Below are 27,941 nucleotides of genomic sequence, written 5' to 3'. Positions count from 1 at the left end.
CGGCGGATATGTCGCCGTGAAGACAGCGCACGAACGCATGAACTCTGCTGGCCTTCGCGCGGGCACTGTCGATGATTCGTGGCCGCTTCAGCGACGACTGTCTGTAGGTCGAGGTCTACCGACAACCTGGCGTGGAGGTACGTATGAGCAATCCGTATGCAAGATACTGCAGCTTGGCTGGGTCGGTTTGTTGCGTCGTATCGATCGATCCACCAGGTCTTTCTGCTGGTGTGTGCGTTCTGAGTATATCGCCAGACATGGGACGATTGACAATGTCACGAAAACTTTGAGGGAAGATATCCGTCCGTAAGGAGGGTTGGTCAATATCGGACTGTGTCAGGGAGGTCAGATCTGGGGCGCGTGGCAGACGATCTCTGTAGATACACGACAGCCACGATCAAATTTTCGCGACCTCGAAATCCCAGGCAATTGCGGCTCGTATGCTGAATTGATGCTCTTACAAGTTGCTGCAATTGCAAGTCACTGGCCTACATCCCTCATGAAAAATGGACTGCATCTTGGCTTGCATGAGGCGTTGGATAGCTTACTTTGCTCCGCATCCGTCGCGGGACATTGCGAATCGTCGAAAGTTAGTTTTGGCTGGGGATCTTTACTTTTGAGCCTTCGGCACCGTGACTGGGCTGTTTGTTCATGATAGACGCAATGACTACTTGTTAGCCAGCACCTGGACAGTAATGTGTGGAAGCGACTCAGATACCATGTAAGGCTACCTGTGCACAAAATTGGTTCGGTCCTCCGAATTGGTCCGGTACCAGGTCCAAGGCGAAGATAGAGACCCCAGATGCGGGTGAGGAGTGGAGTTCTGTGACTGTCGACGGCGTTTGACCTAAGGCAGTCTAGGAACAGCGGTCTGTGACTCCGGCAGATGACAGCTGTGCTAATGTACCCATGTGTCATGGCCCATAAGCCATGGCCCATGGCCCCGGAGAGTCACTCTACCAGGCTTGAGCAGCAAGGATGTACCGAGCGCTCGCAGAGCATTGTGCCAGAAATTCAGCCCGAATTGCAATTGACGGGATTCGATTCCTGCATCCATAGTCCGGTGACTAGATGAGGTATACCAGAAGGCGCTCACTCACTCGAACTATGATCGTCTACAATGCTCGAGATGGCTTTGCTGTATTCAGACACTCTTAGCGAGCGTTCAAAAGTGCCGTGTGAAGATCTGCTGCTCTTCAAACTTTCGACCGACTCCACGGGTGCTTTAATTTCGGTGCACGCCCGAAACGTGGACCATATGTTCTAGGAACGGCCGGGTTGTCACTGGGCCCTGATCCAGGCGCTTTCATTACTGGCTCTCGATGCATGCATTTACGAGCGAAACCGATGGTGTGGTCGCCCGTGGGTGGTTCTGTTCGCGATAACAGCTTCGTACTCCTCACCTACTGGTGCCCGCGCCTGCTCCGAGCCCTTGAGTTCAGCGGCGCACCTGCTCGCCCGTTGGTCTACCGTATCACGTCGTGACTTGATCGTTAATTGCAACCCTCTGAGATGTAAGCGAGCGACTGACGAGTCCGCTTTTGCATTTCTGCAACGATTGTAGCTGAATCTGTGCAGCCACACGATCATTGACTTCTTCACAACCTTCCAGTCAGTCCAGAAAGTACAGGAAGCGACCCTGTGGAAAAGACGGCAAGTTGTGTTTCCGTCAGGGCCAAGATACCTGACTCAAGTAAAGCATCCAAGGGTGAAACCTGGACCGTTCGTGCGCTACGCCCGGAGCTACCGCTAAACAAGCCGGCGACTGAGGGCCCCATCGTGCCCATCGCTTACCACCTGTCAAAATCCACTTGGGTCCTCTGATTGCCCGACCGCCGCTTGGTCTTACAACTCCAAGTTCCACGCCTTCGGTACCGTCCATCCTCTTCACTACATTACGTCCGCTCAGCGCTGTGCTGTCTCACGTCCCTTCAACGAGACTATATTCTACACACGGGCCAGTGCGCAGGGGCTCCTTGATTCTCAATTGTCGGTATGGCTGAGGCACCAAAGAAAAAGCGGATGAGCAGGTTATGGAAGAAGTTCAAGGACTCGTTTAAGGATCAAGGCCCGATTGGCTCCTCTTCCTCAACAACAAGGGCGTAAGTTGATCCTCCTGGTTGTACCTACAATCAGAGCTGACGAGGTTTCAGAACAACATCGACGCCTACAAAACCAGAACCGGCGCCGGAAACATCGAAACCGGAATCAGTGAAACCCACAAAGGATTCAACTCCAGCAACGACGGACGCCGACAAGCGCTTAGAGAAGGCAAGGGCCATATTCAAGAAGTATGATTTCGAGTTCGACGAGGAGGAGTGGAACAAGGTTGAGCCATCGAGGCAAGTGCAACGCGAAAGAGTCAACAAACCCATCCGAATGCGAGTCAAGTACACGTGTCACAACTGCAAGGCACAGTTCGGCCGGACGAAGACATGCACCAGCTGTGAACACGAAAGGTGTAAAGACTGCACACGGTATCCGCCAAAGAAGGACAAACCCAAGCTGACTCCCACCGATCCTACTGAGGTTGACCCGGAACCTGGGACGGTACCAGCAACCACGAGCTAGCATTAGGTTTCAGGACACGATTCAGCACACGACATCCTCGTTGTGCAGAGCGAAAAGCACAAAGCATGCCGTTACGACCGAACTCATTCACGATCTCACCACTCCCTCCGTCAACGAAACCACAGATTATACATAACGACATACGTTGATACTCGTCATTTATCTGAGCGTTCTTGCTTGTTGGTCACATTCACAATCGGCGTTCATGTGGTTAGGCGGGCGCTGCGACTCAGCTGTCCCGGTTTGCGAGCTTCATGACAATCGAGAGTCGACTGTCACACTTGCCGAGTCATTTTTGATCATAAGATATCCCACGATGCGAATCTTTGTTGGAATGGTGTACATGGTCATAGGAGCAAGGGACATTCACGACCCAGCGGCGATAGGCAGCTAACCGCAGGAGACTGCAGAAATAAAAATGCAAGGACGAGGAACAGGAACGAAAGCAAGGAACCGATACCAACGTTTCCCATCATCTGAGGTGTCTCCCCTCGATATTTGTGGTTGCCCTTTCACCGCCGGTCAGTCACGTAGCCTCGAACATGCTCTCGACCATCGTCATCGGTGCTCCTTCGCCAAGCTGTCTACTTTGGCAAAACCACTCATCAGCTCTAGGAAAGAGCATCTACGACAATTTCTCCTGTCTTGCTGCTCCGCGCTTCTGTTGTGGCAATTTGGTATCCTTTGTTGCCAGGAGAAATGCCGAGTATGAAAGTTTGCATCTCATATTACTGTATACTGCATGCTTTCTCAGCCGACCACATATTACTGGATCCAGGATCGGCTTCATCTCTATTATAGGGAATCTGAAGCAATTACACCCCACAAATAGCAGCCCTTGCGGCCCAGTCAACCATCAGTCGTTCCGTATATGTGGATGTTAGCAGAAGGCGGCCCTCTTTCACGATGATCAGGCCTACCATAGCCAACGGATTTTATACCTCTTTGAGTCTTGAGCCTTATCCACGGCACCGGATCCGAAGTCGCATTCTTCCATTGCTCACTTCTCACGAATTGCCGCACGAACAAAGGCAGCTCGTTTAAGTCCCTTACGTGTGTATCTCCTGTTCCTGAAAGCAGCTTCTTGGCACGCACATAATTCGGACTCGCGACAACACACCGCGAGCGCAAGAGACTTTGCTTCTGTGACAAGGCTGCCGGCCTGACAGCTGTCAAAAATGACGTTCTGTCAAAAGTACCCGTCATGGAAGCTTGTGCTCGGGATGTCGGCCGAAGCATCCAAAATAGCAAAGGGCCATTATTTACATGCGGTCATCGATCTTGTGTAACCTCCCATACACTGGCCCTTCCATATACAGATGTTTGCCTTGCATCGTTCCGCCTTGTCGTATATCACTACTTGTTAAACTCCATGGGGTTTCCTCAAGCCGCCGTGTCACTGCCTATAGTGCAGCAAATCTGGGACTGCGATGACAAATAGTAGCATCATGGAGTGCGCATATAGTCGCCTTAGCTTGGTCGCTCTGTCGGAGATTGCACGAGTAAGCTGGAAGGAAAATGGTATACTCGACGAAACCAGTACACCGAGCGCTTACATAGTCACCTTCATGCTTCGGCCGAAGCGCGGAAACAAGTGCAGAGTCAGAAGCTGAAGTCGTGGGCGAGGTATGTGCGGGTCACAAAGCATTGCTCAAACAGTAACATGAGCGCCGTCTCAACTTCCCAACTTCCAAAATTGTCGTAGAAGCAAAGATTCAAGGCAACAAATGGCAGCGACCATGAACGGAGACTTTGGCTTTAGGCGGAACGGCTCGCAACGGGCTGTCAAACTAAACTCTCCTTCTCGCCACTTTCGCCGGAGAATTTATTTGAGCTTGTCAACTTTCACACTTCTGCTCAGAAAAGAAAAGGTTGAAATAGCACGTCCGTAACGACTTCCCAAACCATGTCCAGATCCGCAAACGGTCGCTGGATATTCCCCAGTGTCGCTGAAGAGACTGCAGATCAGAGGTCAAAGCTTTGCATCTCCCCTGTCAGTCGTTAAAACTCACCAGATCCGTCGTCAGTTCGAGCTTTAGGCGTCTTGGTGTCAGAACTCCGTTTCTTTCTGTGTGTTCCAGATTCAAATATCCTGCTTGGCTTCAAGACCGAGACGTACTCCTGGTTAGCTAAGTGGAGGCTCACTCATCCTTGCGTGGTCTGAAGCGCTGGTATACAGGCGGTAAGCGCTCTCCTACCCGAACAGAAGCCGTCATCTACGACATATCAAATACTGAACAAGCTTTGTGCATCCTCTTGTCAGTACAAGCTTGACAGGCTGGAGGCAGTTTCTCTGTGACGGGCGCATCGCATCGCATGCCTGTCGGCATGTTGTCTGTGATGTCGGCGCTGTTATCCACGACGATGCAACTGTCTCTCTTAAGTGCAAACGAATGTATACGTGGGAGTACGTCCTTCATTGTTGCCGGTATCTCCTCAAGCCAGCGTGGCAGCCCTGCGATGCACACGCGGCACTATGACCGCTGTACCGACGACATATCCAACATGCCTTGTGGTCCGAACATACCGACCACGTTCGCGGGAGCCCGTAAGGATGCCTTGTTCGGTGTGAAATCTCCCCGTTCGGCGAGTCCGGTACCTTGAAACAACGTATTGCCACTTGTCGGGTCCTCCGTGTACCACGATGACCACGCTGCGTTAGATCAGAGGCAACTGGTACCTAGCCACCGAGTTATCGATCTGAAGCTTCACGAAATACTAATAACGTTGTCATTGTCTGCTAAATAGGCCTTACAAGCATTGGGCACGGCACGCGGACCGAGCCTGGCGTCCGTTATTGCCCTGCACTGTTAGCACCTTAGCAGTCCACTGCACACACCGTCACGAGGCTGCAAGAGAAGGTCTGCTGGCGCCTCAGGCAACGTTGACGGCGACCGAGCAGCCCTTTTGAGGCGAGTCAAACCATTCGCATTCCAGCACCGCTCTGAATCAGTTTCGACTTCTCTACCGTTTTGCATTGCTCTACACTTCGCTTTCATGACCCTCGTTGAGCCGTTGAGAACATGCCACGTGGCCTGCAGACGTGCCCAATGACTCTCATCGCTGTCTCGCAGCCGCTGCTCGACAATGCAGCCGGCTGCACGAGCAGTGTGCATGACGACAAGTCGAAGAATACGAGCCGTGAGCGAGCTTGCCTGCACACCCTTCGCAAAAGTGCGATTCAGAGAAATGACTCGCTAGCGTCTGCATGACTACTTGTCAATTCCGCGAGTCATGCTGATCCCAGGCTCCTGGAACCTGGGTCGGGTCCACAACGCAGGCGTGACGATAAGTGGGGTTTCCTGAAAGGTATAAGGTTCGTAGGAAGTGTGAATTCCGCGTTTCTTCGACTTCGCGGCGAGTACACTCTGATTCATTTGCGTTTGACCGTTTGCTTCGTGCAATGGAGCACCAACTAAGGCTCCCTTCATGAGCTCACACGCTGCTCGAGCGCGAAAATCGATTCGATATTGTTCTGGACAAGAACTCTTGTATGATGCATCCTGGGAGGACTCTGGTGTGCTGCAGATACAGCTGCAGCCGTCGACCCGGTGTTGAGGGTGAGGGTGTGAAGTGAACGGGAGATACTGAAGCCATCAATGCGGCTCAACAGCATCCCGGAAGCATCCAGCGACAGCGATGGCCACTGACACCACGGACCACCATTTGCATGGTTTCTGATGAGTTATGGATGACGGGCCTGTCCGAGTTGGGACCACCCTCAGGTCGTGGCCGGTCAATATAACCGTTCAGCCGAACGAGCCTCGATTTGCCAGCTCTAATACTTTCATTTGGACACGAGCTGCTCACGCCTGTTGCAGAGTGTGGTGGTTGCGGCTGTGTACCAATCAGGTATGGTGAGTCCTGTCGATTGTCGAGTGCACGACGTGTTGGATCTGCATCATACTCGTAAGTCATTTGCAGGGACAACATTGACAATTTCGAGATGTGGTATATTGGACGAGCGTTGTCGAGTCTACTTGGTAAGATCACCTTTGGTGCATTGCTGACAAGCAGGCAACGTGGCGGAAGTCGAACGGGAAGGACCCCGCAAGCGAGGCGCACTCGCTCATAACCACGATTTGATAGAGCACGGAGTAGCACATTCGTGGTGGTCTATCCGGCTAGGTCCAGAGATGCAGGATTTTTGGCTACTTGCAAGTCGGGGACGAGAAGCATAGGCGTCATTGCTCGCTTGATAATGCCTCCAACACAAGCACGCAAGTCTGGTGAAATTCATGAATGCCAGCTCGATGGTAGGACTGCCGGAGAGAATGGCTTCGCAGGAAATCGGTGATTCTCACGGCTGGGTCGAGGCAACGATATCTTGGCGATTCGTCCCGAAATTAACACAGTCGGCTTCGCGCGCAAGAGAGACTCATCAGGTCTCTCAGTAATAGCTGTTCTAGATGTAGCTCATGCTAGCATGTCTAATCTCGTTCGTGATCATCTCTTGCTTAAGTCCTGTCATCCGGCGTGAGACTCCAATTTCCTGGCGCCTCCGAAAATCTGCCAAACTTGAGTTGGAGAGACCGGATGACGGGTCTATGTTTTCGACGACTTCAACTCACTCGTTGTCCCAAAGCTAATCGTTGGCTTTGACCCTCATACACCACGTTTGAAGGTTCAAACCGCTACCTGCCGGCATCTACAACCAAGCCGTCTCGGATTGTTCATCGTCCAAGTAGGGAGTACAAATTATCGCAAGCCAAATTCTCTGGCGCAGTACGAATCCATCTACCCTCACCACCTCAGGCATCGTCCGCGCCGCCGGCGTGCCGCCTCCCTAAGCCATGGCGCGCAACTCAGAGAAAGCGCAGTCGATGCTGTACCGCTTCCGCGCATCACAAGCCGCCGAGTCGGGCCTATTGCCCACAGCCTCAACCCGCCGCCCGAAAGCGCCCTCCACCATTGCTACAATCCCTGCCTGCGAAAAATTCCGCGGCCAGATCTTGCGCGACGTGTCTCGCAAAATCACAAAGATCCAAGAGGAGTCACTTTCGGACTTCCAGATACGAGATTTGAACGATGAGATCAACAAGCTGATGAAGGAGAAATGGGGTTGGGAGCGAAGGATTAGAGAGTTGGGAGGGCCGAACTACATGCGTGGTGCTGGCGGTGTGGTGTTTGATGAGCAGGGGAGGGAGATGGCGGATGGCGGTTCAGGAAAAGGGTATAGGTATTATGGGCGAGCAAGGGAGCTTCCCGGTGTCAAGGAGATGTTTGAGCGGGCGGCGAAGCGGAGGATGCGGAAGGATGATGAGCAGAGTGGAGATGAGGACGGGGAGGGTGGGAAGCGGCGGAAGACAGATAAGCAGATTGATCGGAGGAACCTGGACGCGAACTACTTTGGCTTCGGGCTAGATGAAGAGGATGGGTCATTGTTGAGGTATGAGCGGAGGAAGGAGAAAGAGGCTCATGAGAGAGTGGCGAAGCTCGCAGAGGAGGAGGAGGCAAGCGACGAGGCTGGGAGCTTTTGCCGGGCGATTCAGGTGATGGCGTGGCCTGGCGGCTGCCGACCATGGAGGAGGTGCAGGAGGAGCTTATGGATCGGAGGAGGAAACAAGTGCTGGACAAGTTGGGCTGAGCGGGACTGCTTTGCTTCGACAAGCAGCACAGCTCCCGGCACGAGCCACATACATAGAACGACTGTTACGATTCGGGGCTCATGTACGTCTTGAATTGTTCCCCTGACTATGCGGCTGGCGGCCCGTCAGTTACCAAAGTAATCGGAGCGAAGTGAGTTGGGACAGATGAATTTGTCTATCTGGTAGATCTCCTGGCTTGGCGGAGCTTGAAAAGCCACTTCGCTCCTGCACTCCAGTTCGTCAGGGGAGTCTACCTCCGCCTGGGAGGGCCTGGCTGAGGAGGTTGAAGCACTACATCAGTCATGCCATCCTCTTCGCGCCTTTCTCGCTTGCTCAGGAGCACTAGAAGATATACTCGAAGTCCAGTGACTTGTCGTCTGTTCTGCCATTGTCGGTTATGCCTCAGCACGCTGCTTGGCTTTGACCGCATTGCGCCTCTTCAGCATCCAGTAGATGACGCCAATACCGAGGACAGCCGTGAATTCCATACCTAGACTAATCGCATTGCCCATGATGTACCTGGGAGCAGTGAAATTTGGATACACCTGCGCAGCAGCCACCCCAGATACATTAGCAATGCAGATGAACCACGGTAGAGCGGCACTGCGCTTCGAATCTGGTCGTATGTTGTTTGATACCCATGCCATAAGCACTGTGTTAAACGAGTAGACTAAGAATGGAATCAGTACAGGCTCTTCTTGGGAACCAGCATTTAGGGAACTGGAGAGAAAGGAAACCTACTTCCAGTGCACAAGAACATGGCGAAATAGCCAGCACCTCTGTTGCCTGTCCCAATCGCGATCGCGTAGCCAACTATGACGATCCAGGGTGCGATGACAGCCATCATGGCGCGCTTGCGGAGCTTGTCGGATAGCCAGGTGATGAAGGCCAGATAAATGAGACCAAAAACATAGCACGGGATCGTCAATAGGTTGACCTGCAGAGTCGCAAAGCCCATACCACGAATGATGGTCGGCAGAAAGATTCCGAAGCCGAACAAGGGAATTCCCGCGCAGAACAGGGCCAGCCCAGCGATCACGACCATGGGATCTGTGAATGCTAGCTTGACATCAGACCATGATAGCTTGTCGTCGCCCTTATACGCAGCATCACGCCGTCGGCGATCGAGCATCAACTGGCGCTCATCCTGCGTCAGGAACCAAGCTTGTTCTGCCGTATGTGGCAGCGTTGCCCAACAGGCGACTCCAAGCACAATCGAGATGATGCCTTCAATAATGAAGAGCCAACGCCAGGCCTCGAGACCCAGTTGGTCCCCCATCAGCTGAATACCGTAGCTATCAATCCGCCAACCGCTCCTGAAAGTGCGATGGAGCCATAGAGAACGGCAATCCGCTTTGCCTGACTTTCACGAGGGTACACTGTGCTGATGACGAATGCAAGCGCCGGAAAGATGCCGGCTTCGAACATGCCCAAGAGAAGCCTACATGCGACGATTTGTCCATAGTTGTGCACAAATCCAGCACCAATAGTGACCGCACTCCAGGTGACGATCGCCACTGCCATCACACTATTGGCACCCCATTTCTTGACAGCCAGTACCCAAGGCACCTCGAAGATCACATATGTGACGTAGAACAGTGATGAAAGGTTCGCAAATTGGTTGCCGGTAAGCCCTATTGATGACACCCTCAGCGATCTTTTCACGCACGAAATGGTATGCAATTTCGATGTGCTTACCGATATCCTCTTCGAAGCCAAAGATCCGGGCGTTGCCAATGTTGGAGCGATCGAGGTATCCCAGGAGAATAATGATGACGAATTGAGGCATCACCAGCATATCGAACTTGTTCATGATTTTGCGCTCTTTGATGGGGTCGATATAGATCTCAAGCGGGACGTCATGCTTGACGTCGGTAGTGGGTGACGACGATGTGGTGTCAGGCACCGGCTTGATGTCTCTTTCGACGTCCATGCTGGTGGTCTCCGTGCAGCTCAGTCCGGTCCGTATGGTAACTGCTCCCTATACTGGAAGTTGGCTTGTTCAAGATGAGAATGTCAGTGGTCTGTGTTCCTGTATGCCGTTGGTGCGTGCGAGTCTTGAATGCAGCGACATGAACGTTCAACGCTAAGTCGTGGGACTGCTGAAGGACCAAAAAACGTCTCGGCCAGCTTTCGAAGTTGGGAGACATGACGTTGGGTGTGACATGCACTCCTGCCCGCGCGGGCTGTTCTCTTATCAACATACTGATTCGAAGCTCACTCCCACCAATGACAAACGGGTAAATGTAGCAAGCGAACGCGCCGGTAGCTCGGAAACAACGGTCAAGCGATCAAGCTTGCCAATGTATGGAGAATAGATATGTTGCCATTTGGAGATGGACGAGGACGGTGCGGCAATCTCCTAATTTGCTCCATGAACGCTGCTGCCAAGGACACACTTGTCGAAGTTAGCGGGCACTTGTCGAAACGCCAAGTTTTTGTCATGCACGAAAGCCGACAAGTCCGACGAATTTGCGACAGCGACATGAGGGAACTGTGGGGGTTTGGGGGTCGCGCGCAAGAACACAAGCGCGCACTATGCCCGATACTTGATCGATGTGTGGTCGACTGCTAATGATAGCGCAGCCGTCGGACAGCATGCCCACCAGGAATCTGGCACGCAGTTACTGTGAACCTTTGTCGACCGAGGCCTGCGCAGTCGTCGACGTTATGATCTGCCCAATGCCTTTTCGATCTCATCGAGGGCAGCAAGAACTTTCTCATCGTGATTCCTCCGACCAATGATCTGTAAGCTGATTGGAGCGTCCTTGTATGTCTCGGGGGTATAGAGACTGTAGCAGAATTCGTCCTGAGCGTTCTTGGGCTTGTAGGTTTGGTCCTTCGGGTCCTTCTCAGGATCGACAGTCGTCACAGGGAAAACAGCGCCTGGGTAGTCGAGCAAATTCCACTGCGCAGTATATCCCCAGTATTTGCTTTGGTCGTGCGGCACTGCGGCTGAGAAAGATGGCGGGCACAGTATGACATCAATCTGCCGGTCTTTGCTTGCTGCATTCCAGGCTTTTGCGTAGAAGTCGCGGTACTGATCACGCTGTTTGGTCCTTTCCCAAAGCTCGTGCTGGGTCAGAGACTTCACTGCGGGCTGCTCCTGGATGATGAACTTTGTGAGGGGCAGAACCGGCTCCCCTGCTGCATTGAGTCGTCCCAAAGTCTCATCACCTCCATCAGTCCAGTAAAGCGAGGACAGAATTTCCCATGCTTTGTCATGCTGCAACTCCGTACAATCCCAGTCAACGACCTCCATACCAGCAGCCTCACACGCTGCAACAACTTCTTTCAATGCTCTGATCATTGGCGGATGTGGTTGCACAACGCCATCCGTCCACTGAACAGCGATTTTGAGAGGTTTGTCATACTTGTACTTCGTCCAACCCACTGTCAGTGACGGGTCGAGCAGCCAAGGTTCCGAGGCCATCACAACATCCACAAACAGCTGGAGTGCTTCTCTGTCCACCGTCATCGGGCCCAAGGTAGACAATATCGCTTCTTTGCCTACCATGTGAGTTCGTACCCCACCCGAAGGGATCCGCTTGCACGTTGGCTTAAAGCCATATATGCCACAGTGTGCAGCCGGACAGCGGATTGAGCCGCCAATGTCTCCTCCGACACCGAGCAGACTGCCCCTCATGCCAATCAGTGCAGACTCGCCGCCACTGCTTCCACCCGGCGTGAGATTGCGGTTATATGGGTTCAGAGTGCGGCCGTAAATGTTGCTGTTAGTTTCGAGATGCATGATCGTCTGTGGCTGAGTGGTCCTGGCAAAGTACACGCAGCCAGCATCCCACAGAATGTCATAAAGCTGACATGAACCGTGGGCTTGACCAATCCACGCAACATACGATGCATTGGAAACCACGTTCTCGCCCTTTTGGCCGTGGTGCTCCTTTGTCGAGATGGGCAGCCCAAAGAGAGGACCTGTGGGCTCGGGCAATGAGTCCAAGTATTTGGCGCGCTCCAAAGCCTGGTCCCATAGTAGCTCTGTTAAGCAATTGACCTTGCCACGTCAGTAAATGCCGTCACAAATTGCATTCAGACCTACAGAGGCTTGGGCAACCGCAGCCCGACGTAGGAAGGCGCGCGTGACTTCCTCAACCTTGATCTCCCGACTCCGTAACTTGGCTAGCAATTGCTTCACGGTATAGCTTTCCGTCAACTCAAGCTCTCGTGAGGTAAGCACGGAGGCAGGCACTTTTTGTGAATTCAGAGGCAGGCCCTGGGTAGCGACAGAAATCGCAGGCTCGACTTTGGCCAGCGATGCATCTCGGTGTTCACGAACGCTCGCGACTTTCGATTCCCACGACGAGGCCATGGTGCCGAGGCTCAGCTTGCAATGACCGATTCGTTCAGGGAGGTTCGGCGCCCAGCGTGATTGATATCAGAAGTGCGATATCTGGCGATATGTGCTGTAACTGTGTCAGTGAGGCATAAAAACTTGACAGTATGTCCAGCACGGAGTACAGTAGATGTGTTATCAGGTTGTACCCTTTTGAAAGTCGGTAGAACCCAGCTAAGGCATTGGATCCGAGAGGCCGGCAGTACTAATCGTCACCAGCGGAATTCGCCGCCCGCGGTTAGGGGCGGAGGGGTGTCGATTTAGACTTTTGGCTCCCTCAGGCTCAGCTGTCGCGAGTCCTGACGCGCTTTTGATGCTTGCTCGAGCAATCGAAGCCGAATTCCTTTGCCTGTGCCACCAATGTCCAGGTACGGCAAGCACTTTGCACAGCCGAAGCCGAAGACCGGCCAGGCTGTTCGCGCGACAACAACACAGTGAACCAGGGCCTTGACAGGGTGAACGGAGGCGCACTGCTCTGCGGACGCTTCTGGCCTTGCTTTCGCGTTCTCTCCTGTTCACCCTTTCTTGTCACGATCCAGCACAGAGTTGCTCATGCAGCTCAATTGGACGCAGAGCGGCGGACCAGAGGAGTGCCAGGTAGTTCCGTCCGCTAAGGCTCCAGCGGGACTGGACGAGCATGTCTTTGATTCGTTGGCAACAGACATGCTCCTAATGTCTCGTACGAGAGCGACCCCGAGCTCGCACCGCAACCCAACGTCAAACACTGTATACATATGGTGCTTATCACTTCCTGGCGCTTCGAATGCATCTGCTCCAGTTCCCAAATCACAATCACGATGACCCTTTATTACGGTCAATCTGGTGAGATAGACAGCTAATGTCTCCAGCTCAGTGCCACGGAACAGTCCTTGACGGCCAGACGATCCCCATGGGCATCAATAGTGGCAGCGGATGAGCCCTGTCGTATCTGCCCAGCGTTACCAGCAGTAAGCATACGGGTTCCAGGCTGTGTGACGAGGATCCCACCCTAGGTCCCAGTTCGCGAGAGCCATCGGAAGCCGCAAAAGGCCAGCATGAGGCTCTTCGACTAGGCCTGCTGTGCAAGACTGATATCTGGACTGCTGGAAGGTGCTGGAGCAGAAAGTCAGGACCCCTGGCTGGATGCTGACCCTCGTCGAAGCGTTATCAGATATACATCTTGTCCGTTTAGTCTCACTACCTCATCCTGTCCGAACGCCACCATCAGCACCGTCTGCATACAGTGATGCGCGGACGCCAACGAAAATGGTGGCACGGGATTGTTTTGAGTTTGGGTCGATGGACGGCCCGGTCTCAGTCCAGTCGCTGGTCAAAGTTATAGCGGAGATGGGCGTGGGAGGTGCCTGCCCCACGCCCTGGAACACGGCCCAGGCTACTATGCAGGGTCCAGAGATAGGTCTACAATATTTTGAGAGGTGTGTCAACCGAAGAGTGTTTTGCTAACAATCCACCCGACCAAACACTTGCCTGACTTCGAGCGCCTTTGCTAGCCATCCGCATCCCTGCCGAATCAACATTCGCCAAGACTCTGCAGCCAGTGACTTGTGTTGTTCCGCCACAAGCACCTAGCTACGGTCACCAGAAAGAACAGTCCATTCGTTGCAAACATGGCCACATCCTCCACCGCGTCGCCGCAGAGCGCAGTGCTGCATCGCTCGCTCAGATCTTCACCCCTGACAGTGACCTCAGCAAACCGCCACACCCTCAACTTTTCCGACGGCGGCAGCATGCTCGACTCAACCTGCGGCGCCGCCGTCTCGTGTATCGGGTATGGCAACAAACGAGTGCGTGACGCTATGATGGCGCAGCTGGACAAGTTTGCCTATGTCAATAGCATGTTCTTCTCCACACCGATCTATGAAGAGCTTGCGGCGGAGTTGATCAGAGGGACTGAGGGCAAGATGGCGAGGGCGCTGATGATGTGCTCAGGGAGTGAGGCTATGGAGGCCGCGCTGAAGATGGCAAGGCAGTACTTCGTGGAAAAGGGAGAGTTGAAGAGGTCAAAGTTCATCGCAAGGGAGAGCAGCTACCACGGGACGACGTTGGGATCGTTGGGAGTTAGTGGACACGTTGGGAGGAGAGCGCTGTTCGAAGGTACTGGCATGTTGGGCGCTAACGTGGGTAGAGTGAGTGCCTGTTACGCATACAGAGGCATGAAGGAGGGTATGACAGAGGAGCAGTATGTGCAGATGCTGGCGGACGAGCTCGATAGGAAATTCGAGGAGATGGATCCGGGGACTGTCTGCGCATTCATTGCCGAGCCAGTTGTGGGTGCTGTGAGTCGGGCTACTTCGTAACCACCTTCGGACACTGACTTCAACAGGCTCTGGGTTGTGTTCCCGCCGTGCCTGGATACTTCAAGGCCATGAAAGCAGTGTGCGACAAGCATGGCGCCCTATTGATTCTCGATGGTAAGTCTCACTATGGCGATGTCTAACATGTTGCTCATGTGTCGCAGAGGTTATGTCTGGAATGGGACGGTGTGGAACGCTTCATGAGTGGCAGCAAGAAGGAGTGGTGCCTGACATCCAGACCCTCGCAAAAGGTCTGGGAGGCGGCTATGTTCCTGTGGCCGCTATTATGATCAACCACAAGGTCGAAGATGCACTTTCGGCAGGCACCGGGTGAGATGGGCTCCATGATCGCATGAAACGTGTGCTGACCATTTCCCAGGGCCTTTGCTCATGGCCACACATATCAAGGTCATCCAGTATCTTGCGCGGGAGCCCTCGAAGTGCAACGCATCATCCGAGAGGAGAATCTTGTTGCCAATGTCGCCCGCCTTGGTGTCATTTTCGGCGATCTGTTGCACCAGGCACTCGACTCACACCCATGCGTGGGCGATGTTCGAGGGAAAGGGCTCTTCTGGGGCGTGAGTAGCCCCGTAACGCCATGGAAAGGTTCACTGACTGAATCGACAGGTCGAATTCGTTGCGGACAAGAAAACGAAAGAGCCTTTTTCAAGAGCAAAGAATGTCGCTAATGCCGTCCATCACGTTGGCCTGCATAGATACGGCATCAGCTTGTATCCGGGCATGGGAACCAAAGACGGTATCCTCGGCGATGTCGTGTTGATTTGTCCCGCGTACAACAGCACAGAGGACGAGATCCGACACATTGTCAAAAAGGTGAAGCAGACGGTCGACTGGACGTTTAAGGACCTGGAGAACAACGACAGCTCACTGTTTCGGGCACAGCCTGCATCTAGGCTATGACATGCGTCCTCGGCCGAGCCTTACTGAATCGAAGTGGTGGTGTCGAAGTGCATGTGCGGCAGGGTGGCCTTTGTGTTGGGTCTCGGCATCTAATACTCAATCTGGCATTCTTTCTGGTTCCTCTTCAGGTGACTGTGACTGCAGGTCGACCTGACTCTGCCTTTGTTTCAATGTGACAACTGGATTCTGGATGCTTTCTTGGCACTCCCCCATTTGATACAATTCAGTCAATCCCAGACTGCCGCACTGCAACTCGTGGCTTTTACTTCATCACCTAAGTCTCTACGCTAATCGACCAGCTGTCCTCCGTCGGTCACCTTGAACGCCCTCAAGCATCAAAGGCGTCAAGAAGAGTAGCGCCGGCACTAGAACCACTTGTCCCCTCAGCCAGAATGCCCTCCGACCTTCTCAGACCTCCTGCAACATTCTCATCACTATCCACAGAAATCCGCCTCATGGTCTATGCATTTTGCGAGGAGCATGTTCGACATACATACATGGTACAGAAAACAAAGAAAGGACAATTCAGCTTGGACGTCGCCATACACCCACTTACCACTCTCCTGCTTCGACAGCCGCTCCTCCAAGTCTGCAGACTGATCAGATCGGAGATTCTGCCAAGTCTCACAGAGCACGTTTCGCTTCGAATCGACTGGAACGCCTTCGACCATGTTCCCAGTCCGCTGGCGCCCCTCCCAAGAGAGTACTTGGAGAACGTATCTGCTGTCACGATCAAACTAGACGCCGAATACGGCTCTCCTCGCCACTTTGGCTTTGCCTATCTCCTCAGACGTGTTCCTAAGGCGAGCCACGTCAAGGTCAAGATCATTAATCTGGTCAATCCGGCAACCGATGTTCCTGGTCGTCCACGCATCAACGGGCACGACGCTGAAGCACATATGGCTGAGTTGTACAACTTGTTATCGTCAAGCTACGCAAACGAGTTTCCCAGCAAGAACTTCAGCTTGAAATGTAAATATGGCGAGTTCCACTCGTTTGCAGGATTCTCGGCAGACGATCGCATGTCTCTCAGGCTTGACGGGCCTCTGCTCCGTGGTAAACTGAACAAGAATATCAAGAAGGCACAGGCGGCCGATGCGGCTTTGAGGACAGTGAGAGTTACAGATCAGCTGTTCAATCTGGCTCGTGCTAGGCGCGACAACAGAATTGGGGTTGTTGCGGCACCTACTTGCAACAACGACAGCTGGGATATCGGGTATCGAAGAATTCTGCATAGCGCTGGCCTAAACTACTTCCAGCTCGCGCGTGAGTAGCGAGCTGTCAGAAATCGACACTGGTGCAAGGTAGAATGCTCCGGGACCACTTTAGAAGCAGAGTGCTATGGACGCTGGCTTGGATCAGTATCGTCAAGCTGCTGTCCTCTAATGACTCAAGACAACATATCGCCTTGCTGCGATCTTGGCGCAATCACAGATGCAGCCCGCCCTCCCCACCATCATCATCGTCATCCTCGTCGCCGATCCTGTCCATCATCTGCCGCCTCAGCTCCTCATCTGATAGCTTCCCACCCGAACCGTTCACACCATTGCTCTGCCCAGTAGCATCACCATTGCTTTTCTCCTCGTCATCCTCATCATCGCCCTCATGCCAGACCCTCCCCCTCCGTTCAACCTCCGCCCTCAACAAACCTACCCGCTCTCTCTGCCGCGCAATCACCCGCTCATTCTCCTCGATCGCCTCCAGACACTCCCTGTCGCCTACTTGCTCCCTCACCTCGCCACTCAATGTCCCATCGTTCCTAATACTGTCGCTATACTCCTTGAGTTGTGCATTGGAGCGCTGTAGATGACTAATCGAGTTCTGAATTTCGTGCGCTTTGGTGTAGATGGTTTCGAGAGGCAGGTCGCGGATGGCGAGAGCGAATTGGGAGGCGGGAATTGGGCGGGTTTCTGCTGACATTTTGTATCTGTTGGTGTGATGTGTGTGCCGTGGTGCGTAGGAGAACGACCAACTGGGGTGGCGCGAAGCCTGTATAGTCGCAGTATTGGCGATCAATCGGAGCGTGCAGTGCGGCGACAGTAAGATTGCACTCGTAACGAAGAGGATCAGCAGATATCTACAGTGCTTTCAAAAAGAGGCAAACAGTCAGGCGCTATTAGAGAAATGACGTCCGCCTGAGGTTGCCTTCTCGGCTTCATTTTCAGGCGGCAGATTAGGTGCCAAGGGGCTACGGGCCAACCCCATTGGGGATGAAAGTTGGATCTGTTGCTTGTATTTCTACAAGTCCTTTATATTAAAGGTCACGCCTGCTATAGCCGAGTCTCCGCCTGAGGCGAAGACTTCCTATTGAGCAGTATCCAAAGACCCAACAGGGCACCAACCCCAGTAGCTGCAACCCTAACCATATTGTTCGCCTTCCAGCTCTTCAGTAAGCGCAGAATTTCCTGCGCGCCCAGCTTCTCCTGCTCAACCGCATTATTCTCACACTTGATCAGCGTCTGGATCCCTTTCGCCATGACGAGCTGCGTGTACGGCAGTGGCACGAGCGAAAGTGCCGCCGCAACAGCGAGTTCCGTCCTATAGCTTGGCAGTACGTATGCGGCGTATCCGAAGGCCGTTGTAGATGCGACTGCTAGAGGCGCAACGACAGCAAAGCCGCGCCAGTAAAACTTCGTGAAGATTCCAGTCTGGACTTGGGGTGTATGTTTGTAGAGTAACGGGATGACCATTTGCGACGAGCTGAAGAACACGCCGGAGCAGAATGTGCCAGCCGCGATGCCGGCGGCGATGGATAGGTCGCCTGGGTGCATCTTGGAAGAGTGTGGGATGTTCTGAGAGTACGCTATTGCTGCAATTGGTGTCGCCACGATCTTTCAAACGTTTTTCGCCGACACGACTTGAAGGTGTTGGGGTGGCAGAAGACAGGATGAACAGCTGTCTGTGGACTGTTCCCCAGTTCCTTCTTGGACAGCGTGCTGTTTATATATCGCTTTGGCACACGCGAAGCTACAGTCGGTTCAATGTTCCCTCTTCCGCACGTAGGCATGGCTTGGTTGGGAGCTATGCTTTGGACGGATCCGAGATAGGCAGGCGTGGGGCCCAGAGTCAGCCTAGACTGGTGATTGGCTTGCCCCTGCCAATCTGAACTCTGACAGATTGATACGGCCGTTCTGGCTCATGAATGTATGGCGTCTGCAAAGGCGATGAACTCGTCAACGCCTTTCAGAAAGGCATCATCTGATGTAGGCTGGCGGTCGTGGTCCCAGACAATCATTTCCTTGATCTCGGAGATGGTCTCCAACAATTTAGGTGGCTCTTCGGACTCCTCGTCTTCGTCATCTGAATCGCGTGCGGCCGCGAACGTTGGCTGTGGTGCCACAGCTTTATGCTCTGTCGACTTGACAACCAGACCTGGACGGTTTAGCTGAACGGCGTCGGCTTCGTTGATCTCATGCTCACCTTCATATCCTTCTGGTACTGGCACTGCGACACCCTTCAATCGTCTGCCACGAAAGTACGCGGTCTTACATCCATCTGAGGCGTCTTAGCTTCTGGCAGTCAACACAAGTAGCAGACTTACCCTTCTCCGTCGTTACTTGCCAGTATCTCTTGGTCACTTTCGTAGGGCCATTGTGGTGTATCCTGCACGGCAGTACATTGGCCGTGCAGGAGTCAGCTCTCTTCGCTTTTTGTATGGCGAGCATAGCGACTCAACACCTACCACGAATTATATAGCGATGATGTTGTATGAAATACGACTCGGGGCATTCTGGGTAGGACAACAACGCGTCCAGGGTCAGGCGCGTCTCGCCGACCTTAACGCGCCAAGCGAGGGCGGGGTAGTCGGCCTGCACTACAAAATGTTTGGTTTGCCAACGATTGCAGGAGAGCCATGGTGTCTCTCGGCTATCTGATGACTGAGCCTAAGCTGGCGCGATATACATTGTGGACAGTGATTGCCACGGCTACTTTAGTAATTATTACGGGCCGCTGGGAAGAGGGTACAAACTTCGTATTTGGCGACGCAAACGAAGGCCTGCAAAGCACGGGTCCGAACCACCGGCGGGGATAAATCTGCTGCCCGATCGTCAGGAACCAGCACCACGCTACATCGGAAATACAAAGTCTTGTCGTCATCATGCGTCCCCTACAACGCGTGCTTTGGCTGCCTCGACGCCCGACATTCTCCAACAAACCCAAAAATTATTCCTGCAGATGAGGGGCATGTGAAGCAACGAAAGTGAATCCATTGCTTGCTGACGAGCAGACGACGGGATGTTGAGCTAGGGGACGTCGAGACCAGAGTGAGGATCGCCAGCAAACTATTCCGCCGTGGACATTGTGAATAGTAAGCTCGCGAGCAAGCGAAACCTACGCCACGCGAAGGATCTTGACTTCACCACTGTCACCTCACGCATTGCAGGTACCCCACCAAATGCGAAGGTCGCTGGTGCATTTTTGTAAATTCATCATGCGCTCTTGCCCGCCGGACCCGGGGCAGATCTTTCTAGGATGTCCTTTTTCTGTTCTCAACATTGTGTCTTTCCTCGAACATTGCGCACGGGATCTCAAGAGCTAACGGACGACAACGTGTCCTGCAAAACTCAACCATGATTATCTAGGCTTTCAAAAGGTGCAATGATGGCCGGACTGATCGCGTCCGCGCTGGACTCAGTTCGTGGCTACGCTGGCTCGCTGGCATGGGGGCCACTGGTCAACATCTCAAAGTCTACCATACTGAGCTTGCTCGGCAACATCCAGTGCGGCCAGCTCACGGTTATCGAGCAGGATGGGACCACCACAGTCTGCGGGAATGCTGCCGGCGGCACTAGAGACGACCCGATCACGACTCTCGAAGTCAAGCGCGATGCATTCTGGTTGCGACTGGCTCTCTTTGCCGACATGGGTTTCGCCGAGAGCTACATGCTGGGCGAGGTGAAGTGTCCAGATCTTACAGCATTTTTCCGAGTACGCATTGTCCAGCAAGTTCCAGCAACCCACTAACCGCCCAGATCTTCATCCTGAACCGCACGTACCTTGCCAATGGCTCGACATTCACCTCGACTCTTTCCACTGCCATTAGTGGTCTCCTGCGAAAAGCTAACACCCTGCCGAACGCCCTTCTCAACATCAGCGCACACTACGACATCAGCAACGACATGTTCTCCGCCTTCCTCTCCCCCGATCTGACTTACTCGTGTCCGATCTGGGCGCCCCTCTCCTCTCGAAAGCCGAACTCTGCCGAAGAGTCCCTCGAGTCCGCACAATACCGCAAACTCGACCGCTTCATCGACAATGCCCGCATAAAACCGACCGACCACGTCCTTGAGATCGGCACTGGATGGGGCAGCTTCGCGATTCGTGCAGTCCAACGCACCGGCTGCCGCATCACGTCCTTGACCCTTAGTGCCGAACAGAAAACGCTCGCGGATCGCCGCATCGCAGATGCTGGCCTGACAGAAAACATAGAGGTTCTGCTTTGCGACTATCGTGCCCTGCCTATGCCGACTACAGGCCCCTATGACAAGGTTGTTAGTATCGAAATGCTCGAGGCTGTCGGACGCGAGTTCCTGATCACATACTTCGAGTGCATCCATAAGCTACTCAGGTCGGACGGCGGTATCGCGGTATTCCAATGCATTACCATGCCAGAGTCTCGATACGAGGCGTACGCCCGCAGCGAGGACTTCATTAGGAAGTACATCTTTCCCGGCGGCCATCTGCCGACAGTGACGCAGTTGGTGGACTCGATACATGCTGGAGGTAAAGGACTGCTTGTGGTGGACAACATTGAGAATATTGGGACACACTACGCGAAGACGCTGCGGATATGGAAGGAGAACTTCTTGAACAACTTCGAGCAAAGGATACGGCCAAGTCTGATAGCGGAGCATGAAGGCATGACAGAAGCGGATGCGCAGCTGTTCAAAAGGAAGTGGGAGGTACGTTTGCCTTATTTAGTGTCTTGCTGCGGAGCTTTGCTGACTTGAATGCTCTAGTACTACTTCACTTACTGTGAAGCCGGGTTCAATACTCGAACGTTAGGCGACGTGATCATCACCGTCTCGCGAGAAGGGGCCATGGAGCTGGCGGAGGATATACCCTTGTGAAGCATTCTAGCGCTCGTCCATGAAGCATTGATGTTGGAATAAGGTTGTTGTTACGAGCCCCACGGCCTCGCAGAATGAACGAACGAGCGAGTGAGCGAACATGCCATCAACAGGTGCATGGCTTTCCGTGTGGTGAAAGGAATATATCTCCGGCGATACCACGGAATGATGATCTCCCTTAACCACCTACCAGACCTGTCCATGGCTGTCATAGCTGGAAACATGCACTCTCATGTCCGTCGATATCTTCACACCCTCTGATCCGTCCTCCGGTCCAAAGACCCTCGTGTTCACCCTCATTGCGAGTCGTTGCCTACTTAGGTAATTTCTAGGTACCAAAGACTTGTTGGATCACCAGCGGCAGAATATCGGCAATGCTTCTGCTTCTCCGCATTTACTTCTAAAAAGTTGCCCGAGTCCTTTCCTCTCCAAGTTACAGTCACACTGCACTTACCTTACAGACGTGCAAGCCCGCAATGAATGATCTCGAATGTAGCGAGCATGAGCGGTAGCGCCCTGTCTTCCAACTGGAAGCAGTTGCAAGCCAAGCTCAAGGCGGACCAAGCATCCTCGACCCCGGGCTCGACGCCTGATTCTGCTGCAGCACCCGCATGTGCTGCGGCGGGAAAACGTAAGCGTGACCATAACGCTGCCGTCGAATGGGGCAGCCGAGGCGGCGGCAGGAAAGAGAAGTGGGTCAAGCGTGATGGTGCAGAGATCGTTCACGGCAAGAGCGCACGACATACCAGCCAAAGCAACCACAACAGCAAGCCGGGCTCCAGACAGAAGAGCAAGCACGTCAAGATGAACGGCCATGCAACAACTCCCACAGCCACGAATGGCACCACCACGACGGCCACAAGCCAACCCTCGAAGTCCGACTCCCTACACACGACCAAGCTCAACGCAGGCCTCACCTCCTCCCTCCCACTCGGAAAATACATCGCCCTCGACTGCGAAATGGTCGGCACCTCCCACCCTGCTCACCCCTCCATCCTCGCCCGCGCCTCTCTCACGACATACACCGGCGCCCAACTCTACGACTCCTACGTCCTCCCCCGCCCCACTGATGCGCCCATTACAGACTACCGCACCCCGATCTCCGGCATCACGCCCGCGTGCTTGCGCCCGGGCGTCGCGAGGCCGTTTGAGGAGGTCCTGTCCACCATAAAGCAGATTTTACGGGGGAGGGTGTTGGTAGGCCACGACCTGAAACACGACCTGCGGGTCCTTGACAATTTAAAACATCCGAAAGCGGATACACGGGACACAGCGCTGTATCGGAAATTCCGCGACGAGGTGAGTGGAGGCGGGTGGCCGAGACTCAAGGATCTGGCAGAGCGGTATCTGGGGTTGGGGGAGGGGGAGTTCCAGGCGGCGATCGAGGCCATAGTAGTGTGGAAGATGCGAGGGTCGCGATGATGTTGTTTCGGTTGGAGAAGGTGGGGATTGAGGGAGAAGTTAGAGGCCGGTTTGGTGCTGGTGTTAGCGGTACGTCGTCAGGAGGGAAGATGGGGAAGGTGGCTGGGAACAGCAATGCCTTTCTGGATGACCGTGCTGAAGGTGAAGGAGTCGGGCGTCAAGGCTTGGACGACGAAGACGATGATGAGGATGAGGGAGATGATCACGACGAGGATGAAGACCAAGGCCAGAACGGCGTCGATGGGCATCATACATCAAGCAAGCCTAAGAAGAGGAAGGGCAAGAAGAAAAAGAAGAAGCGAAAGTAGAGCAGACGCCGTACCTGGGTATCTGACAATAACTCAAATGATGGCCGTGGGTCTCCTTTTTCGGGTTCTTCGGGAGTCCTTCATCGGTCTGAGGCTCTGAGGCCTTCCAATCCATCTGACACCGATCAGCACGGTGGACTCAGCTGAAGCCGGTTGACAAGGAGGTCGGCAGACGGATTGACTACTCCTCGCGATTGTCGTGCCAGACACCCTTGTGCGGCAGGAGCGGCCAGCTGACTGCACCAGCACCTACATGGCAGGACATTTTCCTCCAGTAGGAGCGACTGGCTGGTGGCATTCACAACTGCGTCGCTGGGTACCCGCCTGCAGCTGGAACGCTTGGCTGGTGGCATTCACACCTGCCTTTCCGGATGCTTTCTGAGGCAGGAGTGCCCAGCCGACGGCATTCGCACTCACCCTTCCAGATAACGCCCTGCAGCAGGAGCATCTAGCTGACTACAACGCACCTGACTTGCTGGGTAGTTTCTGCAGCGTTGCAGGAGCGAACGACTGAGGACTATTCGCACTTGCTTCTCTCGCTACCTTCTGCGACAGGGGTGATCGATGGGGAGCACTCGCTTCCGGATCGCAGTCATGACTGTTGGCAGGAGCGCTGTGTTGAGGAACTGACTGGAAGGCGAAGGGGCCAGATGGAGAGAGAACGAGAACAAGAATAGACAGTTTTGTAGATGCAGAACCGTTCAAGACCGGCTGACGGGCGGGCTCACACGAGACCGGATGACAGAGATTTCGATGAGACTTATCTATCGCCGGATGATAAAGACTTTCGACCGAAATTGCCAGTGCGTGCACGTTCCTTTGTCGTAATGCCAGTGGAGGCCGTCCGGGGGACAATCTGGGTTTGCGGATGCGACACGTAGCTGCGAGAGAAGTTGAATCGAGAATATGACAACTTTACACCCCAGGGAGGACTTCAGGACACGAAAATCTTGGGCCGTATGAGATCGGAACTTTCGTTCGGTGACGACTATCTGATCTACATCTGATGATTGTGTCAGACGACAATGAAGTCGCGATGACTTCCTGCGGAGAGCCAACTCACAATCATGTCAGATTTCGCCGAGGTGCCGATGAAGTCGGCGGCCAGAATTTTCTCCCAGCAAAATCCTGCCAGAGGCCTCCCTGGCCAGATCTTCAGATAGACATATTGTCAACCATCCAGTCACCACCCGTAGCGACCACATCCTCCAGCTCCAGTTCCTTCGGCAGATAGCGCTCAACACGTGTTCCAGCCACGCTTCCACCCTCCAAAGCAGCCCTCGCAGCCCTCGTCTTGCGCTTCGGTCCTCCTGAGCTACCCTGAGAGCCTGCATCGATCTCCTCACGCTGGCGCGCGATCTGTTGGTCTTGGCGGGCGATCTGGCGGACAAATGGCGCGACTTCGGTTACGACAGAAGTGGCATTGGAGTCCAAAGACGCAGCGGTGCGACCTTGTGGGGGTGGGAACGTTCTCATATCGTCGTGTAGAGGCTCTAGAGCGGCAAAGAACGCGTCCTGGCGGAGCATGTTTGAAGGGTCGGCGTTGTTGAGGATGTGGTAGGAGATGTCGATGCGCGTGATTGGTTTGCGGCGGTTTGAGCGGGCGGCAGCGGCGGTAGAAAGCATTGGGAGGATTGAGTCGTCGCAGACGTCCATGAAGCTGTGAGCAGATGCCATGTTCTCAGCCTCCTCGAGTTGCTTCAGCTTGGCTCCGACATTGGTTCCTACTTCAGTTGCGAGTAAACTTTGGTTCTTCTGCCACTCCATGATCGATACATCCAGACTGTTCTGAGCGAAGGCAAGGAGGTCTTGGTCGCTGTGGTGAGGGTCTGGAACGATGTTTATGTACTGAGTGAAGGTGTCCTGGGATACAATTCGGCGTGAGCCAGTTTCCGCCGCGTTCTGGTCAGAGCGTTCAACGTTGTGGATCCAATCGAGTCCTCCCATCTTCGAGCCGACAGTCATCTGACACCAGAAATCGAGCTCTTCTAGCGCTGCACGTAGGTCCTCACCACGACTGATGTAGAGTGCACGAATTGCAGCTCGCTCAAGGAGGTGACCTTCAGCTGCGGCAACATGAACGAGGTGCTCAACTGCTGCTTCGATCGGAATCGTCTGGTAGTGCAGAATAGCAGCAACGTCGAGCTCCTCCATGGGAAGTGACTGCAGGCTATTGCATGTCATGACGACTGGTCGCTTCGAATTGGCCATGATGGTCTGCACGCCGCTCCAGAAGGTCTTGTCTTCCTCGAATAACACATCTACCTCTTCGAACAGAATGAGAACCTGCTTCTGCGATGCCGTTTCCTTTGCTTCCACTGATGCGACAATGCTCTCGACTGATTTCTGTCCAAGGAATGTCCCGAGAGACTTCTGTTTCGGATCTGGCTTCTGCACCTCGACAACACTGTCTTGAGAGTCGCTCACAACGCTTGATGCACGGCTGAAAGGTGTTGAAGCTTTGTTGGTCTGGACCATGTGGTTGTGTGTCACGTCTCCGACCTTGTCGTAGATGTCTCTAGCAGTTCTTCTCATGCCTGGGTGGATCTCGAAGACCTCGAAGCCGACTTCTCGTGCCGCAGCGTAGACCGAAGCTGTCTTGCCACAACCATGCGGACCACAGATGATTATTGCATTCTTGACCGATGCTCCCTTACTATCGTCTTCGTCGTCAGAGACGAGGAAATCATCGAGGTCACTGGCTCGCTTCTTCCGTCCTTTCTTCTTGGGACTTCCTTGGCGCTTGTTCTTCTTGAGTTCTGACAACTTCGTCTGCACGTTGTGGACCTCGAGCTTCTTTAGCCATTCTCTGAAATCGCTTGCTTGTGGCTGGAGTACCTCAGCGGTCGACTTCGGAGCATAAGCGTGCGTCCAATCGAGTGGACCGGCGGGCAAGCCCTTGTCGAATGCACTCTGGTCGTTCATGATGCGTCGTTGTAGATCGACAAGGTTTGGTGTGATCTGCACGTTGACTTTGCCCTTTTGTACTTGTTGAAGCAAGTCTTTTCCAGTTGTACGCCACTGAGTCGGAATGTGCAAAGATTTGTCTGTGTTTGCGGAGAGAGCAGTCTTTAGCTTGGACGCAAAGGCGTTCAAGATATCCTCCTGCGCGGAGATGTTGACTTGCTGAGCTTTCTGTTTGGATCGAGTCGCGTCAGTCGCGACAGTCGCATGTGACACTGTCGGCTTGTCGACGCCGATGTGTTGCAACTCGAGAGGCACCCAGGGTACGGAAACGAGCTGGCTATCTTTGGCGCGTATTGCCTTGGTATTGCTCAAGCCGAGATCATTCCACGACTTGACAGGCTTTGACTGCGTAGTAACGTCTTTAGCCGATGAAGTATCGCTCAGTGCCGTGTCCTGCTTCTGAGGCGCAGCCTTGCCTAAGAAGAATGGGTGGACGACCTTTGGTTGCTTGGGTGACTTTGCTGTTGCCACTCGTTTGATCATAAATGCCGAGGATTGCGCTTCTTGGACAACCTCAGGCTTCTCCGCCTTTTCCTGCTTCAAGATCGCTTCGATCTTCTGACCAAAGGAGGTGGGATCCTTCGAGACATTCGTGTACGAAATAGTGAGTTGTTTCGAAGCCACTAGGCGACCGTTCTTGAAAGCCAACTTGCCAGACTGTCGATTGCTACGTCTCGTTGGCGTTGCTTTCTTCGGACGTTTCGGCGTAGACGCCAATGTGCCCCCGGCGCGCTTCGCCATCGTGTCCGGTGTCGATGGTGGGTCGAGATGATCTTCCAACGATTCTTCTGCGGTTTGTGGTGGTGGTGTGGGAGGAAGATCCTCAAGAGTGCTGCGACGGTCCTGATCTGGCTCGACGGGTGGGGCACCATCCTCATTGTAAACATCCTCAGTGACTGGTGGTAGCGTCTGTTGGTCCGGCACTTCACTTGCGGCACTCACCAGCTGACGAAGCCATGGTTCATGGTTGGCAGGAGCAACCTCCTGCCCGTTTTCTTCCTGAGTGAGCTTAGCCTTAAGGCAGGTGCCCTCCGCTGGCGTCAACTTCCGTCTTTTGCGTCGGTCCGAGTTGGGGTCGACTTCGAAGTCATCCACGGTGGTAGCTCCTTCCTCTGACATGACGACATCCCGGTCATGCTCTTCTCTGGACGGTCTGGTGGCTTCTGTGCCTTCAGTCTCGCTGGACTCATGTGCCTCCGCTGGATTCGTGGCGGGCCGCTCGTCTGCTCGTGGCAGCTGCCGTGACTGGCCCCGAGGCGCTTCTCTCAGGTAAGTGAATGAATCTTCCAGGACGAGTTCAGTCCATACCTGGACAGAAGAAGGGATGCATGGTGGTAGACCGAAGTTGAGGCGTTGGGAAGCCATCTCCGACCAGCGTCGCCATGCATCCGGTCCACGGACGCCTTCTCAACTCTGGATACCCTTTGCTGGTTGTGGGACATTCGATC

The 27,941-nt window shown here is 53.8% G+C and overlaps 12 protein-coding genes across 12 annotated transcripts; 6 read left to right on the top strand and 6 right to left on the bottom strand.

Moving 5' to 3' along the window:
- Window positions 1–1,995: 1,995 nt before the first annotated feature.
- AB675_4530 (uncharacterized protein) lies at window positions 1,996–2,571 on the top strand (the record flags this gene model as incomplete). The annotated part of the gene is made up of 2 exons (XM_018144675.1): window positions 1,996–2,102; window positions 2,154–2,571. The coding sequence occupies 2 exons, from the start codon at window positions 1,996–1,998 to the stop codon at window positions 2,569–2,571; spliced, it is 525 nt and encodes a 174-aa protein (XP_017999103.1).
- A 4,793-nt stretch (window positions 2,572–7,364) lies between these two features.
- AB675_4529 (Pre-mRNA-splicing factor isy1) lies at window positions 7,365–8,158 on the top strand (the record flags this gene model as incomplete). Its single annotated transcript, XM_018144673.1, has 2 exons — window positions 7,365–8,063; window positions 8,102–8,158. 2 exons carry the CDS (start codon window positions 7,365–7,367, stop codon window positions 8,156–8,158), a joined length of 756 nt encoding a protein of 251 aa, XP_017999078.1.
- Window positions 8,159–8,554: 396 nt separating this feature from the next.
- On the bottom strand, window positions 8,555–10,092 carry AB675_4528 (putative transporter; the record flags this gene model as incomplete). Its single annotated transcript, XM_018144672.1, has 4 exons — window positions 8,555–8,829; window positions 8,901–9,414; window positions 9,471–9,793; window positions 9,858–10,092. The coding sequence occupies 4 exons, from the start codon at window positions 10,090–10,092 to the stop codon at window positions 8,555–8,557; spliced, it is 1,347 nt and encodes a 448-aa protein (XP_017999039.1).
- A 735-nt stretch (window positions 10,093–10,827) lies between these two features.
- Window positions 10,828–12,486, bottom strand: AB675_4527 (putative amidase; the record flags this gene model as incomplete). Its single annotated transcript, XM_018144671.1, has 2 exons — window positions 10,828–12,171; window positions 12,217–12,486. 2 exons carry the CDS (start codon window positions 12,484–12,486, stop codon window positions 10,828–10,830), a joined length of 1,614 nt encoding a protein of 537 aa, XP_017999118.1.
- Window positions 12,487–14,117: 1,631 nt separating this feature from the next.
- AB675_4526 (putative aminotransferase) lies at window positions 14,118–15,725 on the top strand (the record flags this gene model as incomplete). Its single annotated transcript, XM_018144670.1, has 5 exons — window positions 14,118–14,786; window positions 14,834–14,921; window positions 14,969–15,134; window positions 15,184–15,382; window positions 15,432–15,725. 5 exons carry the CDS (start codon window positions 14,118–14,120, stop codon window positions 15,723–15,725), a joined length of 1,416 nt encoding a protein of 471 aa, XP_017998935.1.
- Window positions 15,726–16,117: 392 nt separating this feature from the next.
- AB675_4525 (uncharacterized protein) lies at window positions 16,118–16,999 on the top strand (the record flags this gene model as incomplete). Its single annotated transcript, XM_018144669.1, has 1 exon — window positions 16,118–16,999. One exon carries the CDS (start codon window positions 16,118–16,120, stop codon window positions 16,997–16,999), a length of 882 nt encoding a protein of 293 aa, XP_017998897.1.
- A 154-nt stretch (window positions 17,000–17,153) lies between these two features.
- AB675_4524 (uncharacterized protein) lies at window positions 17,154–17,645 on the bottom strand (the record flags this gene model as incomplete). The annotated part of the gene is made up of 1 exon (XM_018144668.1): window positions 17,154–17,645. One exon carries the CDS (start codon window positions 17,643–17,645, stop codon window positions 17,154–17,156), a length of 492 nt encoding a protein of 163 aa, XP_017999003.1.
- A 350-nt stretch (window positions 17,646–17,995) lies between these two features.
- On the bottom strand, window positions 17,996–18,496 carry AB675_4523 (uncharacterized protein; the record flags this gene model as incomplete). Its single annotated transcript, XM_018144667.1, has 1 exon — window positions 17,996–18,496. One exon carries the CDS (start codon window positions 18,494–18,496, stop codon window positions 17,996–17,998), a length of 501 nt encoding a protein of 166 aa, XP_017999002.1.
- Window positions 18,497–18,861: 365 nt separating this feature from the next.
- On the bottom strand, window positions 18,862–19,390 carry AB675_4522 (uncharacterized protein; the record flags this gene model as incomplete). The annotated part of the gene is made up of 2 exons (XM_018144666.1): window positions 18,862–19,220; window positions 19,267–19,390. 2 exons carry the CDS (start codon window positions 19,388–19,390, stop codon window positions 18,862–18,864), a joined length of 483 nt encoding a protein of 160 aa, XP_017998966.1.
- A 937-nt stretch (window positions 19,391–20,327) lies between these two features.
- On the top strand, window positions 20,328–21,796 carry AB675_4521 (Tuberculostearic acid methyltransferase UfaA1; the record flags this gene model as incomplete). Its single annotated transcript, XM_018144665.1, has 3 exons — window positions 20,328–20,654; window positions 20,699–21,628; window positions 21,686–21,796. 3 exons carry the CDS (start codon window positions 20,328–20,330, stop codon window positions 21,794–21,796), a joined length of 1,368 nt encoding a protein of 455 aa, XP_017999076.1.
- A 501-nt stretch (window positions 21,797–22,297) lies between these two features.
- Window positions 22,298–23,526, top strand: AB675_4520 (RNA exonuclease 4; the record flags this gene model as incomplete). Its single annotated transcript, XM_018144664.1, has 2 exons — window positions 22,298–23,208; window positions 23,262–23,526. 2 exons carry the CDS (start codon window positions 22,298–22,300, stop codon window positions 23,524–23,526), a joined length of 1,176 nt encoding a protein of 391 aa, XP_017999150.1.
- Window positions 23,527–24,681: 1,155 nt separating this feature from the next.
- On the bottom strand, window positions 24,682–27,858 carry AB675_4519 (Telomere length regulation protein elg1; the record flags this gene model as incomplete). Its single annotated transcript, XM_018144662.1, has 1 exon — window positions 24,682–27,858. The coding sequence occupies one exon, from the start codon at window positions 27,856–27,858 to the stop codon at window positions 24,682–24,684; it is 3,177 nt and encodes a 1,058-aa protein (XP_017999088.1).
- Window positions 27,859–27,941: the final 83 nt, after the last annotated feature.

This window comes from Cyphellophora attinorum (genome assembly GCF_001299255.1).
Source record: "Cyphellophora attinorum strain CBS 131958 chromosome Unknown Contig16, whole genome shotgun sequence".
Taxonomy (NCBI): domain Eukaryota; kingdom Fungi; phylum Ascomycota; class Eurotiomycetes; order Chaetothyriales; family Cyphellophoraceae; genus Cyphellophora; species Cyphellophora attinorum.
The sequence above is the reverse complement of the archived record's forward strand: the minus strand, read 5'-3'. Positions and strand labels throughout refer to the sequence as shown.